Consider the following 14,884-nt stretch of genomic DNA (forward strand, 5'->3'; position numbering starts at 1 on the left):
AAAACATGCAAGATCTACCAGCCGATACGATCTGAAAACTGTGAATGTTTACACAAGGTAAGGGAGCCGATGAAGACAACCTAACCAGATCTAAGTCATTTGATAACTGTGAGCAACCGTTGAAGACAAGCATAATATTGAACAAAGCCTAAAAAGTTTTACTTACAATCTAAGATAACTCGATAACTAGTCACACAACCGAATATCATAATATAAGACTTAACTTAGAAAGTTTTGATAGAGGTCGTAATGACCAGGTGACGGAACTTACAAGCTCGCCTGAGATCGAAGCTGATGCAGCCGTGCGCGCAAGAAGGAACTCGTCGAAACTACTCTACTCCTACTCCTAGGGTTTTGGTGGCATGGCACTGAAAGGTTGTATTAATTGATTGATGATTTTTTTATTGCAAGGCTCACGGGTTTGTATTTATACCCTAGAGCAAGCTAAAATCCTAGTCGAATATGATATGAACTATTACAGCTATTTCTAAAACCTACTAAAGATAAATCTCCATACTTTCCCTTATTTGGTGGAGTCAATTTTGCCTTGAGCTAAGCCCACTAAGTCTTCTATCGGCTTCTGGAGCCCTGGTCAACTGCAAATGGTCTTGGTCAACGCGGCTTTATCAACTGAGCCTTTCGCACTCCTTCATCGGCTATCAGAACCTTATCCACAGCGGTTGACTCTGGTAAAAAACTGATGTCAACACGGATATCTCGCGCGTAGTTTTGGGCAAGGTGCCCAAGAGATAAGCATCTAGCGCAAGAAAGCTGAGGATCACGATGATCACGCGGAGCATTTGAATTTTGAACTTTCGAACCTTTCTCCTCTTGTGACCGAGGCAAAGACGATAGGCGATCAAAAATAGATTTCCGACCAGGCGGAGCACCATTGCCGGCGGCACGTAATGCATCGCCGTAAGAGGAGAAACTGATTCTAGAGAACACCAAAGGCCACTTCATGGACTTGGAGGTTGTAAAACTGGACTTGGGTGCTACTCTAGCCGCCTGAGCATAGCTCTTACAGCGGTACATAGGAGGCGATCTAGCCGTCTGCACATTACTCGTCTTGGATTTCTTACTACCAACATATGTCCATTCTTCAACACATTCTTGCAGCCAATGATCATACTCTCTAAGAGAATTCGGGCCACGATTGCCCCACAGAGCAAAGAAAATTGCAAACAAGTTGCACTTGATAAACTGCAGCTTATAGACTAGGAAACCCACAGATTTGGATGAAACTGAGAAGCGGTACATGGATTTTGACATAAATTGCACAATGAAATCCTTTGCCTTGCCCCCAAGACAAGATTGGAGGATTAGGGAGACGGAGTCCACATTGAGGCGAAGGGCCGAACGACCAAACGAAGCGATGAGGAAAAACTCAGGGGAAGAAGATTGGGGGTGAAAACTGACCATGGAGGCGAAGCGATCACGGACGATGCGCTCAATCTCAAGACCTGGGGAGAAATCCAGATCGGAGAGGCCACCCATGGCCGGATCACCTTAGAGAGCACCATAAGGGGGAGCACCGTGCGAGGAGGAGAGTGCCATCTCGCTGGAGTACCACGAATTTTTGTTGTAAGCCGATAGCAGTCCTCCAGCAACACAAGGCTGTAATGCTAAGAGAAATTTCTTAAAAGTCACACATCATGTTAAGTCTACTTCCATAAATTAGGCATTACATAGAAATTTGTTGATTACCCTTGACATTCAAATCCTTTAAAGTCTTCCTAAATCCATTTCTAATTAAAAATGAGCCATGAAGTTTTGTTTGAATTTAGATTTTTGCGAATCTAATATGATGATATTTATTACATAGAAAAAATTGATTAAAATGTATGCTTCTAAATAGATCTATAATATTGCATATTTTTCTTGACATCGGCTGCTAATCGTGTAATCATTCAGTCACATCATTATTGTGATAATCATGATTTTAAACAACGACAAATTCTATGCAACACAATGAATTTATTGGTCTATGAATATATTATTTTTAGACTAGTCCTATTGAATAAATTGGGTATATTTATAATGGCACAACTCTTGAGCCTCTAGGAAACTCGACAGTCGTTGTGGAGAAATTCCTCGCCACTTTGGAAGAACGAATAGAAGAAGTTCCCCTATGATGAACATATGCAAAAGAAAGAAGCATGCATGGCCTGTTGAAATTTAATTGAAATAGTTTACTCTTGAGAAACAAAACATTTATAGAATAGTGAAACTACTTTTCCTTTGAGAGAAGCACGAAAATCAAACAACAAGAAATAGGGTAAACGTGAAACATTGATGTGAGATTACTGAAAATGGTGTCTGCTCCTGACATCGAGGGCAACCTCTAGTTGGATCTCTCTCTCACCTCTGCTCTCAGGAGCCACTTGAGCATGCATTCCCCATCCAAAAATAGAAGCCAAGGTTGGAAGCGGAGGATCAAGACAGCAACAATGGCAAAGACATTGCTCTTTTTTCCATTCCCATCCCCGCCGTATCATGATCATGCCCGGGCTCCTAGATTGATGGCGGCTCAATTATTATTTTCCGGGGAGATTGGATCGGGGCCGCCAAGAATCACAGGTTTTTCCCCTCTTTGCCCACAAATTTCTTCTGCGATGGATGAAATCTGATTTGCCTTTTGGAATATGTTCTGATCCGTCACCCTCTTGCCTTTGTGGCGGATTTGCCGCGGGACATGTAGAGGCCAGATCCAGCAGCAAGGAGCAACCCTGTGTGCAAGTACTGTATGTCTGTATCAAATTGTCAAATTGGGGCTAAGATTTGGGTCTAAATATCAACGTCAAACTCGAGGTGAGGAATATCAGGGGAGGAATTAATCAATCTTTGCACATCCTTGGGGCAACTACAGTGATCCCCATTGAGGAAGGGAGCAATGGCCGGTTAATTTGGTGGCCCATTGCGGTGTGCAGGCCAAAGCAAATTGTATATAGGATTATTATAGGATGAGGTGGCCAAGGAGCAAATTCAGATGGCTCCTCAGCGCATGCCTCATTTCTCTGCTGCTGCAGCTCGTTGGTGCGATCAGGACTAGCTTGTTCTGGCCACCAGCTTCCCTGCCGTCTCTTGCAATCCCAAGACAAGATGAATTGGTAACGACATTAATGATGCTCTGCATTCATATAGCACTTAATCCCTGTAATGTTATATGTGGATCAAGTTCCGCAGTTTGTAGGTTGTCTCCCTTAGGTAAATTGTGCAGGGTTGAAGAATTGTAGATAATGAAACACCAGTACATTGTTCATGGAAATAAGTATTGCGCAGTTTAATCTAAGTTTCAAGTAGTTCTCTGTCTACCTGTCACTGGAAGTAGGCATTTTATTTGAAATATTTCTATGGTTATATTTAGCTTTTCTTTTATAGAGGTGAAACTTCTGCTCTCTACTAACTGATGCCTATATCACTATTCAGACATTCAGAAGTTAATATTCTGTGTCCACCTTCTTACTAATTGTTATTTCTCATACATTACATTGCACACAGGTGGAACAATTATGGCTCAGTTGTTCTCTAGACTTGAGAATTCCTCAAGATGTTAGAAACAAGTCCCATTATAGCCTTCTATTCAACACCATCAGCAATTCCTACAGAAAAAATAATAAGAAGTCCTCTCCTCAAAAGATCAGTATTGAGGAAGCAATCGCTGCTACCTTGTCACCTGCAGAAGTTGCCAACACATTTCTGGATTGCTTGAACAAGCGTAATTCCTCCTTCTCTGAACATGGACAGCAGAAGCAGCTGCAGGAAACCAGGAGCTTATTACCCAACCGTAACAGTAACAACCCTCCTTTTGGAATAAAAAGAAGACTTCTACTTGAAGGAGCATCAGCCATTGCTCCACCCCCACCTTCAGGAAAACAGGCAATAATGAGAAGTCTTTTCTCTTTCGAAGCAGAAGCTCGCCCACTAGTCACTAGTATGAAAAAGGCTTCTAAACCAGAGCCAAAAAGCAAGAGCAAGGACAACAGTGGCACCGTTATCGCTGGTTTGTCAGTGGCCTGTATAGCATTGGTGGCTCTTATCTGCCTGTGCTGTTGTGCTTGTCGTGGAAGCGATGATTCAGCATCATCATATGATGATAAACCATTGCTGAGTTTGAATATGAGTGATTTATCAGGTGTGACAAAACTAAACACAGTGGATTTTGTTTTTTTTCTTTTTCAGTTTGTCCAATTCCTCTCTTGCATAGATACTTCGTTGTAGGTGCTTTCGCACACAAAAGAGAGAGAAATGCTTACTTGAAGCAGGTATACCAGTCAATTCATGCCTTGTTCCTAAATGCAACAGGTTCTTCTCGTAAATCATGCTCTACCCCAATTGATGTCAACCGGTTGGGGGCATTGTCAATCAATTCATCAGACAGCCAGCATAAGGAATTTTCATTACCTTCGAAGGCAGCAGGAAGAGAAATGTCAATGAAGTCAGAGTTTGAGCGACGCAGCAATGCACAGGCAATGAAGCTAAGCTCTCATGAAATAACCACTATCGCTGGACGTCCGTTAGCCTCTACTAATTCTCAGGATGTGAAAGGTGCTGTTGCAATTCCTTCTAGTAATGCTAGCGAAAGCGCTTGTGAAACTGCAGCAGGTCCAGGACCACTGCCACCGCCACCTCCTCCTCTCCCAAAGGTTCCTCCTCCACCACCCGCACCATCTGCACCACCCGCACCACCTGCACCAGCACCACCTCCTCCAAAGGTGCCGGCGCCTCCTGGTTCAAGCAAGCCGCCTCCACCAGGACCGCCGCCGCCTCCTGCTCCCAGGCCTGCAGCCGGACCTGGACCTCCACCACCGCCAACTAGAGCTGGAGCTGGACCTCCACCACCAGCAATGCCTGGTCCTCCAAAACCGCGCGGGCCGCCACCGTTGAAGAAGGCAGGAAACGTTGCAGGACCTTCTGCGGCAGACTCTAATAAAACAAAGCTGAAGCCATTCTTCTGGGATAAAGTTACTGCAAATCCGGATCAAGCAATGGTGTGGGATCAAATTAAAGCGGGATCCTTCCAGTAAGCTTCCAACCACCCCGAAAATATCTTGCTGTGACATGATTATTGTTATTGTATTTGCACTATGCACCTCTCTTTATTGCTTGCTCGCTGTTAACCTAAGATTGGGAACATCAGGTTAGTCTGTGATACTAACTCTTCCACTTATCAATGCATTGATAGGTTTAACGAGGAGATGATTGAGAGTCTTTTTGGTTGTCACTCTACTGACAAGAAAACTGGCGACGGCAAAAAGGATTTGGCAGCAAAGGATGTCCCTCAATTTGTTAGGATACTCGACGCTAAAAAGGCACAGAACTTAGCGATATCACTGAAGGCGTTGAGTGTTTCAGCTGAAGACGTTCGTAGTGCAGTTATGGAAGGTAAAACCAACTATCTTTTGGGCCACTCCTTGCATTATATAGCCAACAGAAACTATGTACCTTTAATTAATGGGTAATTTAATGCAGGCCATGAACTTCCCACTGATCTGATACAAACCTTGATAAGGTGGACTCCAACAAGCGATGAGGAGCTAAGGCTTCGGCTGTACACTGGAGAGCTCACCCAACTGGGTCCCGCGGAGCAATTCTTGAGGACAATCATTGACATTCCTTACCTGTACCAGCGCCTAGATGTGTTGCTTTTCATGTCCAGTTTGCCTGAAGAAGCTGCAAATGCAGAGACGTCATTCAAAACCCTGGAGGTATGCTGGCTTCAGTAGTAGTACTTATCAAGCTATCAAAAAGTCATCTTGTAGAGAAAGAAGAGAGGAACTTTTTTTTTTGTCTGATAGTGGCAAGGAAATGCTGATAGTTCAATTGAATTTCCTTTTCTTTTTGTCTAAAGGTGGCCTGCCATGAGCTTAGGAACAGCCGTCTGTTCAAGAAGTTGCTGGAGGCTGTACTCAAGACCGGCAACCGAATGAACGACGGCACCTTTCGAGGGGGCGCCCAGGCATTTAAGCTGGACACCCTGCTGAAGCTCGCCGACGTGAAGGGGGTTGACGGCAAGACGACGCTGCTGCATTTTGTTGTCCAGGAGATCATTCGCTCGGAGGGTGTGCGCGCCGTGCGAGCTGCCAAAGAGCAGAGCAATAGCAGCATGTCCAGCGTGATCTCTGACGATCTCACTGAGGACGTCAGCGATGACACGGAGCACTACAAGCAGCTAGGCCTGGGTGTCGTTTCCAGCCTGGGAGATGACCTCCAGAACGTGCGGAAGGCGGCATGCCTGGACTCGGATGCGCTGACCATCTCGGTGGCGAGCCTGGGGCACAAGCTCGTGAAGGCGAACGAGTTCCTGAACACGGGCATGAAGAGTTTAGATGAGGACAGCGGATTCCAACGCAAGCTGGTCCAGTTCATCGAACAGTCTCAGGTGCGGGTGACCCACCTTCTGGAGGAGGAAAAGAAGCTGCGCGCGCTGGTGCGCACCACGGTGGACTACTTCCATGGGAGCACGGGGAAGGACGAGGGCCTGCGGCTGTTCGTCATCGTGCGCGACTTCCTGGCAATTCTGGACAAGGTGTGCAGGGAGGTGAAGGAGGCGGCTGCCAAGGCTGCTTCTAACAAGAAACCTTCAGCAGCAGGACCAGGGTCAAGGGGCAGGCAGACATCGCAGTCGTTGACGTCTTTCCGCGATCCCAGGCAGCAACTGGTGCCTGCGATCCAAGATCGGAGGAGCGCAGCGGCACGCAGCTCTAGTTCCTCTTCTGATTCTGATGGCTGACGGCTAATGGTTTGTGCAGGCGGCACCATAGAGTGATGGGGTGGGAGCACAGCAGGTAGAAGAGTTAGCGGCTAGCTAGTTATGAATTGACTCACTTACAGTCAGCAGAATGAAAAGATAGGAGGGCAATATGTGAAGGTCTCGTGGGGATTTTTGGTGGATAAGGTGATAAATTCAGTGGGAGAAATTCATCATGACGGACGTTCATTAGACACAACGAGCAACACTTTGACGGGAGGATCATAGGAATGATCGGACAATTTTTTGTATATACAGTAATTGTATAAATACTAGTTTGATTTATATAAATACTAGTTTGATTTCATCTACTATAAAGAATCTATCAAGTTGATGTCAATTTCCACCCACAGTAATACTCAGGTACCCTTACTTAAGATCCCATTGTATAGGTGTTTCATCAGCCGTGGAACGACGACGAAACGAACGGGGGAGAACATTTCGTTCGTCATCCCATTCTAGATCCCGCTCGTGCCCATTTTATTTACACCGCTCGCTTTTTTCACCTGCCCACCGCGGCCAATCCCGCCCGCAAATCATGCGAACGCTCCTCTTTCTCGCCCGTTTCTTTCCTTCTTCCCGTCTGCTCTCCCGACCTCCCTCCACATATCTGCGATCCAATCGGCGGCTCTCCTCCCCGTCCTCTCCTCTCCTCTCCACGCTGCCACCGCTCCCGCAGCCCACCCTCCCTGCTGGCCTCCATGGCCATGCGAGGCGGATCCGGCAGTGGAGCTCCAATCAGGATTGCCACACCAAGGTCGACAGCCGGGCCTGACTCGGATGCTCGCGCTCTGCGCCATGCGGATCTCGGCCACAAGTCCAACGGCGAGACCATGCAGTGGCTGCTGCAGCAGGCCGAGCCGGCCATCGCCGCCGCCACCGGCACCATGCATGCGTCCGCGCTCGCCTCCACCGTGCCCACCACCACCCACACCATATCTGGCCCCTGCCACAGCAGCCTCTGCCTCGATGTCCACCCCTCTGCCGCTGCCACCTCAATGTTGCCTGTCCAAGGTCTATTTCTGTATCTCAAATTAACTTCGTAAAATTCAATTTTTGCTGGCATCCGCTCATGTTTTTGCTGGCTCCATTCAATTAATTGCAGCTATTCTGTTCCATTTTATTTTTTCCTGAAAATGTTGTTAACATCTCTGCAAACTTTGTTGGATTGGTCTTGTCTTGCTAAAACGGTTTAATCTTGTGATGTGGTTCTCCAGATGCCAATGGAAGTTACCATGCTTTAACATCACCAGGGTAAGTGGTGCTGCCTGCCATATTGTCCTGTATAAATTCACTTGAATGTTTTTGAAAAAGCGGGTCCGGCAAAGACTGCCGGACTTGTATTAATTAATAGACAAGAAAGTTACAGGCCTAGGCCAAAAAATGGAAGATAGAAAAGTATACAGAGACTGTACATTGATGCTCAAGGATCGCAATCACGCCTCAGATGGACAGATATCTCCCAGATGCTTTGCGCCTGCCAAAGTCCAACATCGTACTTCATCCTTTATTTTGCACAGTAGCTGGTCCAAACTTTTAAACTTTCGCTGGAAAACTCTTTCGTTGCGCTCTTTCCAGATCTCCCAGGACACAAGAATGATGCTGATAAGCATTGTGCAGTAAAGGCACACATGAATGTTATTGATCATTGTGCACTCATGCTGATAAGCATCCTCATCTTGTGCAGTAAAGGCAGCCTCTGTCCCTTTGCAAGCTAATTATGCTCCCCTATTAAGCTTTTTTTAAGAAAAACTGGATGTCAGTTATTCTTGTGAGAGAAAAGTGTGATATTTTTTACACATTTGTCAATCTCATCTGCTCGGACCAGAAAAGGGAGGTGCTGTAGGAGCTATAGCAGGAGTTGTTGGTGGTGTTGCCGCACTGCTTCGATGTCTTCTTCCATCTTCTGAAGATTCTACCCAACATGGTAATGATATTTTGGGCTTCTCTTTATATGTACCAGACAACTATTCTTTTAACAAAGTGAAGAGACCAACAAGTCAGCATTAAGTTACAATATCATTAAGTTAGCATGTTGAATGTGCGGCTACTGACACAAGGTTTGGTATACTTGTTGTTATGCTGCTATTCTGAATTAATTTCATATCACAGAGTTCCTTGGGACAGCGTGCAGGACATGAGGACTTATCTGTTGTATATCAAATGAGAATTACAATGTCTATAGTGTGTTCATTGGAAGCTCCAGATTTCCATAGTAGAAGCGTTGAGAAAAAGGTTTCTAACTTATTTCATGTGATCTGTACCAGGTTTGAGTTTGGGGGTAAAAACCATCTCTGAATGTTGGTGACTCAATGCCTGTTGTTGTATTCTCCCACCCGGATGTATTATCTCCTGTTGGTGTGTTCTGCATTTTTTTTTCCATCTGACGTGTTCTATGCTACTACGCAATTTCCAATGTCTCCCTCTCCTCAGGTGACATGTAAAATCTTCCATCCAAAAACATAGTTTTTTAGTTACTTAATCGTATCTAGCATATAGAAAAACAAACTTAATTCTCTGCGTTACAGGAAGAGGTATTGAATTTCTGGATGGTAAAGATGTTCTAACTTAGCATGCCGTGCGGTGTATGTTTCTTTTAAAGGACAAGAAGAAGCATCACTTGGCCAGGGGAGTGGGAGGTCGCAGCAACCATTGAGATTAATAGGTGAGCTGTGTTTCTTTTCTAAATTTCCTTTCTTTTCTTCTCTCTGCGATATGTTGGTTGATGAGCTCATGAGCATATGTAAAAAGACATTGCTTGATGTGTTAGAGTAAGGTTGCAGATTTCAATAATACAGTTGTGGATGACGCTGTGTATTTTAAAACTTGCCAGAAACATATCAACACATACCATGAACTCGCCACCCATAAGATGTACTCTTTCAACTCCAAGCTTGGCTGTCTGTTCCTCAAGGTTGGTGTGCTTCAATCGCACCATGCTTAGGTACATCTGTGCTTTCTACCATCCCTGCCAGCAAATACTGTTGACTTTACTACTTGTTCTATTGCCAACAAGCAATTTGTTTCAGAAAGTGATTGAAGGATGCTAGGTATTTGTTTCCCCTCCTGACCTTACTACTTTCTCTTGCCAATGTGCTTTTGCCTGAATATTCTTTTCATAGCAGTTTGCTTATCATTTCAACTTGAAAATTCAATATGAAGACTCCTAAACTGGAGGTATGCAGTAGAAGTGGGATATGTACTATTTTTTTCTAATAGATATTTTCAACACGAAAAGGCACGATAGATCCTTCTAGTTGCTATGGAAGACAACAACCTCTACCAAGGCCTTCCTCTCTCATGTGATCTGATTGCCAGGTAATATTGATATGCTTCATGTCTGCAGGCAAGAGTTTGCAATCAAACAACTGGAAGCAAACAAATTTTAATCCTTTTCTATATGTTTCTTTTCTTTTAATTTGTATGACATGATGAAAAGTTTCACTCATAATTATTCTGTGAACCATGGAACATGTCACATGTGGTTGTATAGTCTATGTTCCAAGCGTACTTATGCTTGTGTTATTACTCATTGCAAAGTCATTTTTTGTTTCACATTGGGGGCATTTCGCATGTGTTATTACCCTCCCTGCTGGCCTCCATGGCCATTGGCAGTCAAATTAGACAATTGCATTGAGCTCCATAATCTTAGACAATTGCATTAAGCTCCATAATCTTTGTTCAAAAGATCGAAGCACCTATCCATCAGAATGTGGCTAAATTTTCAACTGGCTGTTTTAAGTTAGTTTTTGCACTTTTTCAACTGGTTGATATGTGGTACCAAGTTTGAATGTGGCTAATTTTGTTTTTGGTTGGGAATACTCGTAACTGGTTGATATGTGGTGCCACATAAATTTTGATGATCAATATGCTCTTTCTTACTAATTCAGATGCAGTTATCTGTTACTGAGCAGCTCAAGTAGTTGCCAAATTTAGTGTATGGTCCCTTTTGTCTTGTGTTACCTGCAAATAGAGAAGTTTTTTTTTCTCACATCAAACTTTTAATATTCCATTGTGATTATGCTTCCAGGCCCTTGTGAAGGATCCTGTTCATAGACAAGTCCTGCGGGTGAAAGGGTGTTTGGCTGGATCAAATTTGTATAGTTTTATTCTTATGTTTTTCGGTACATGTCAAATTTAAATGGAAATATATTTATGATTTCCATGTATTTATAACACTAGTAGAGAATTGGGCTTTAGTCCTGGTTGGTAGGGTGCAAATATCCCGAAAATGCATCCGGGATAAACCAACCGGGACAAAAGGGGGGATCTTTTATCCCGGGTCACTCAACCGGGACAAAAGACCCCCTTTTATCCCGGTTGGTAATACCACAACCTCCAGCCTCGCGCGTAGCTTCCTTGCCATCCCACCTACACACCACATCTGACTATGTAGGGGATGCTATCCTTTTGTATTAACTCGTGGGGGACCCTTTTATCCCGGTTTGAAACACCAACCGGGATAAATGACCCCCTTTTATCCCGGTTGGTATTACAAACCGGGATAAAAGGCTCTTGACCCTTTTATCTCGGTTGGTGTTACCAACCGGGATAAAAGGGGGGGTCTTTTATCTCGGTTGGTGTTTCAAACCGGGATAAAAGGCCTCTCAGAGTCTTTTTTTCCCACTAGCCTTTGCAACCGGGATAAAAGGTCCCGGTTGGTGAGCCCCCACCAGTGACCGAGTTTTAGTCCCGGTTGGTGAACCTTTTGTCCCGGGCCAACTTTAAACCGGGACAAAAGGGGGCGTATGGAAAGTCAATTCTCTACTAGTGTAAATTCCGTTCAAAGTGTTGTGAGAAAAATATCATAATATTACGTAGTGATGTCGAAATTTATGTTATTACGATTCTTGCTTACTAGAATTTTTGAAATCGCGTGCGCTACATTTAAAAAAGGTACATGCGGAATGGTATGTATTAAGTTTTTGGATACTGTAGTTTGTGAACGCTAAAGATATAAATTATTGTTTATTAGATTTTTTATAAATATAAATTCTTATTTAGTGATTTTAGTTTTGCTGTGACAATACCTTTTTTTTGCCAACTATTTGGTATTATTTATTAGTGATAAAACAATATATCCCCACATGATGTATTATCAAGTGATGAAATATGTGTGACGAAATATTATCTTGTAGTTCTTTACAATATTTACAATATGAGAAATAATATTCTTATCAGTGTTGTGTTGTTTAGAGTGGCTGCATATCATAGGGCCACATGTTGTCACGTTCGTGACCAATATATTGGTAATTGATATAATTATATTAGGGAACATATAACCAAACTAAAAATGAAATAAATTTTGCATTAAAGGGGAAATGATGGGATCACCACGACCACTTATCTAAAAAAAGGAGGGCAAGATAGAGACAGGTGGTATACTCGAAACGAAACACCATGCACCACGTGGATGGATATAGCTAATTTTGGAACCACCATACACTATTCACCGTCCACTATTTATAGCCATATCCTTCGTCATTAAAAGGACGAGTAACTCATCAACACATATATAGGATCACCCATCCATCTTATTGAATAACCTGTTGGCATAATCGTTCCGCCATGGCGAAGATCCTCCTACTTAGTAGTATCCTTGTTGCTATCGCAGTTGCACAAGCCGCTGTAGGGCCGGCGCAATTGTTCCCCGCCACTGAAAATGTTAGATATATGGGCTTGGCCCATATAAATGATAATTCTGAATAAATCTCAAAGGTCCATTAGCGTAAAGAGAGGGTACACCATCTATTAGTCCTATATTGCTAATAGATGAGGGTGTTGGGGCTTTTCCTACCTATATATATGGATCACCTCCCTCATGAAAAAGATGCAATATAGACTTCTATACGGGAAGGCCCCCCAGGTTAGGGTATCCCTAAGGTGGCCTGTACTAGGGTTTTTGCCTCCTCTCGCTGCTGTGCCGCCACCATAGTCTACTCCATCCCGATTGTCGGCGTGCACCGGCGATTGGGAGAGCAGGTCTCCGGAACCGTCGTCTTCAGCGATCCTGCACCGGGAGAGGGCGAATAAGGTTTTTGGGAAGCGCTCTGCACGACTGCTCGATCGCTTCCTCCGCTTCGTCAAGTTCTTCGTCGACTCCTTCACCATAGCTCGTCTACCTCTTCGTCCCTCGGGCGTCACTCGTCGTCCGAACAACATCAGGCTGCTGATCGTCGTCGCCTGCTGTACTCGGTAGTCGTCCAGGAGCCGGTCTTCATCAAGAAAGAAACGTACGATCTCTTATCTCAAATTATGTCTTCCATACTAGCTATTATGATCTGTTGCAGTCTGATAGCACTGGATAGTATGGTAGAATGTGTTATTCTATTTGCAATGATAGATTTGTCTAGATCTTGCGTAGACATGTCTAGTTTAATCTACTATCTGTTCATCGTATTCATGATTTATTTCTGGATTAAATTAAAACTAAAAGTGTTTATATATCCAACAATCCAAAAACCTTATTGTAGGCACTTTAGTTTTATGGCTGGATTTCTTGATGCACTGAGGCCAGCACCGTTTGCTGGTGTGCACTTTAAGAGGTGGCAGGTGAATGCTGCACCTTCTTCAGTTGCACGATCTTTCCCGAAGTAAACTTCAGATCTACTGTACCAACACCATGAATAGAAGCATGTGACCCATTCCCCATTAGGACGGAGGAATCCCGAGCGACCTGGTAAGATGAAAACAAGGAGGCATCAGCACACACATGAACATTAGCACCAGTATCAAGCCACCAAGTATTAGTAGACTGAAACACTAAAAAAACAGAAGGTAAATTACCATACCCACTATTTCTATCTCCAGCGCTGGTCACCATGCTCACAGACTTCTGCTGTGGAGGTTTTCTTCCTTTGCAGTTTGGGCACTTCTTTGCCCAATGGTCAGTAGAACCGCACACGAAGCATCCCTCGTTCTCCTTGTTCTTCTTCTTCTTGAAGGTAGTGGACTGCTTAGACTTATTGTTCTTGCTCTTGCCCTTGCCACCATTGCCATTGTGATGTGATTGGTGCACCATATTGGCACTGGTCTGACCCTCAACAGCTTTAGATCGTCCATATTTAGCCCGAGCTTTCTCCTCAATATCAAGAGACGCAATCAAGTCTGAAACAGAAATTTCTGTCCTCTTGTGTTTGAGAGAAGTGGCGAAATCCCTCCAGGATGGAGGTAACTTGGCAATAATGCCCCCAGCCACAAACTTGTCGGACACGACAATCTTTAGCAAATCGAATTCCTTCACCATGCACTGTAATTCATGGGCCTGAGCGACTACAGATTTTTCGTCAACCATCTTGTAGTCATGATACTGCTCAATGATGTACAGTTCAGTGCCAGTATCTGAGCCACCGTAGTTGGCAGTCAGATCGTCCCACAACTTCTTTGTGACCGTGTGATGAAGGTACACATCCTGCAGATGTTCTGCAAGTGCACCAATCACAACGCCGAAGAAGATTGTGTTGGCTTCCGAATATTCTTTCTCCTTTTCAGGAGAGAGAAGCCCTTCCGGCTTGCCATTGGATGCAATAAGTCTGTGAACTATATTTGTGATGGTATTAATGAGAGTGATGCTAGTGTTTGGCATTCACGTTTATGTCATCTGAATTTTGGTTCTATGTCTCGACTTTCCAGCCTGTATTTAATTCCGAATTTTTCCATTGTCAAAGGTTCTAAGTGCCATAGCTATGTGCAATCTAAGCAACCTCGAAAACCTCACAAGGTGGCTGAGGAGAGACACTTGGCACCACTTGAACTAATTCATTCTGATATATGCGAGATGAATGGTGTGTATTTCTCTAATGATTTTCGTGGTGGCGAGTATTTCTCTAATGATTTCGACTTGTTCTGTGAAGAACATGGTATTATACATGAGAGGACACCTCCCTATTCGCCCCAATCAAACGGGGTTGCCGAAAGAAAGAATCACACTTTGACTAACTTGGTGAACACCATGTTAGACACCAGTGGATTATCTAAGGCATGGTGGGGGGAGGCTGTATTGAATTCATGTCATGTCCTGAATAAAGTACCCATGAAGAATAAGGAGAAAACTCCCTATGAAGAATGGATTGGAAGAAAACCATCACTTTCATACTTATGCACTTGGGGTTGCTTGGCCAAAGTTAGTGTGCC

At 44.0% G+C, this 14,884-nt stretch overlaps 1 protein-coding gene across 1 annotated transcript; it reads left to right on the plus strand.

Moving 5' to 3' along the window:
- The first annotated feature begins 2,133 nt into the window (after window positions 1-2,133).
- LOC117863028 (formin-like protein 18) lies at window positions 2,134-7,085 on the plus strand. Its single transcript, XM_034746597.2, has 7 exons — window positions 2,134-2,580; window positions 2,702-3,110; window positions 3,502-4,135; window positions 4,306-5,023; window positions 5,186-5,385; window positions 5,473-5,708; window positions 5,852-7,085. Exons 2-7 carry the CDS (start codon window positions 2,964-2,966, stop codon window positions 6,731-6,733), a joined length of 2,817 nt encoding a protein of 938 aa, XP_034602488.1. The 5' UTR covers window positions 2,134-2,580; window positions 2,702-2,963; the 3' UTR covers window positions 6,734-7,085.
- Window positions 7,086-14,884: the final 7,799 nt, after the last annotated feature.

The sequence above is a fragment of the Setaria viridis genome, chromosome 7, assembly GCF_005286985.2.
Source record: "Setaria viridis chromosome 7, Setaria_viridis_v4.0, whole genome shotgun sequence".
NCBI classification, from domain to species: Eukaryota; Viridiplantae; Streptophyta; class Magnoliopsida; order Poales; family Poaceae; genus Setaria; species Setaria viridis.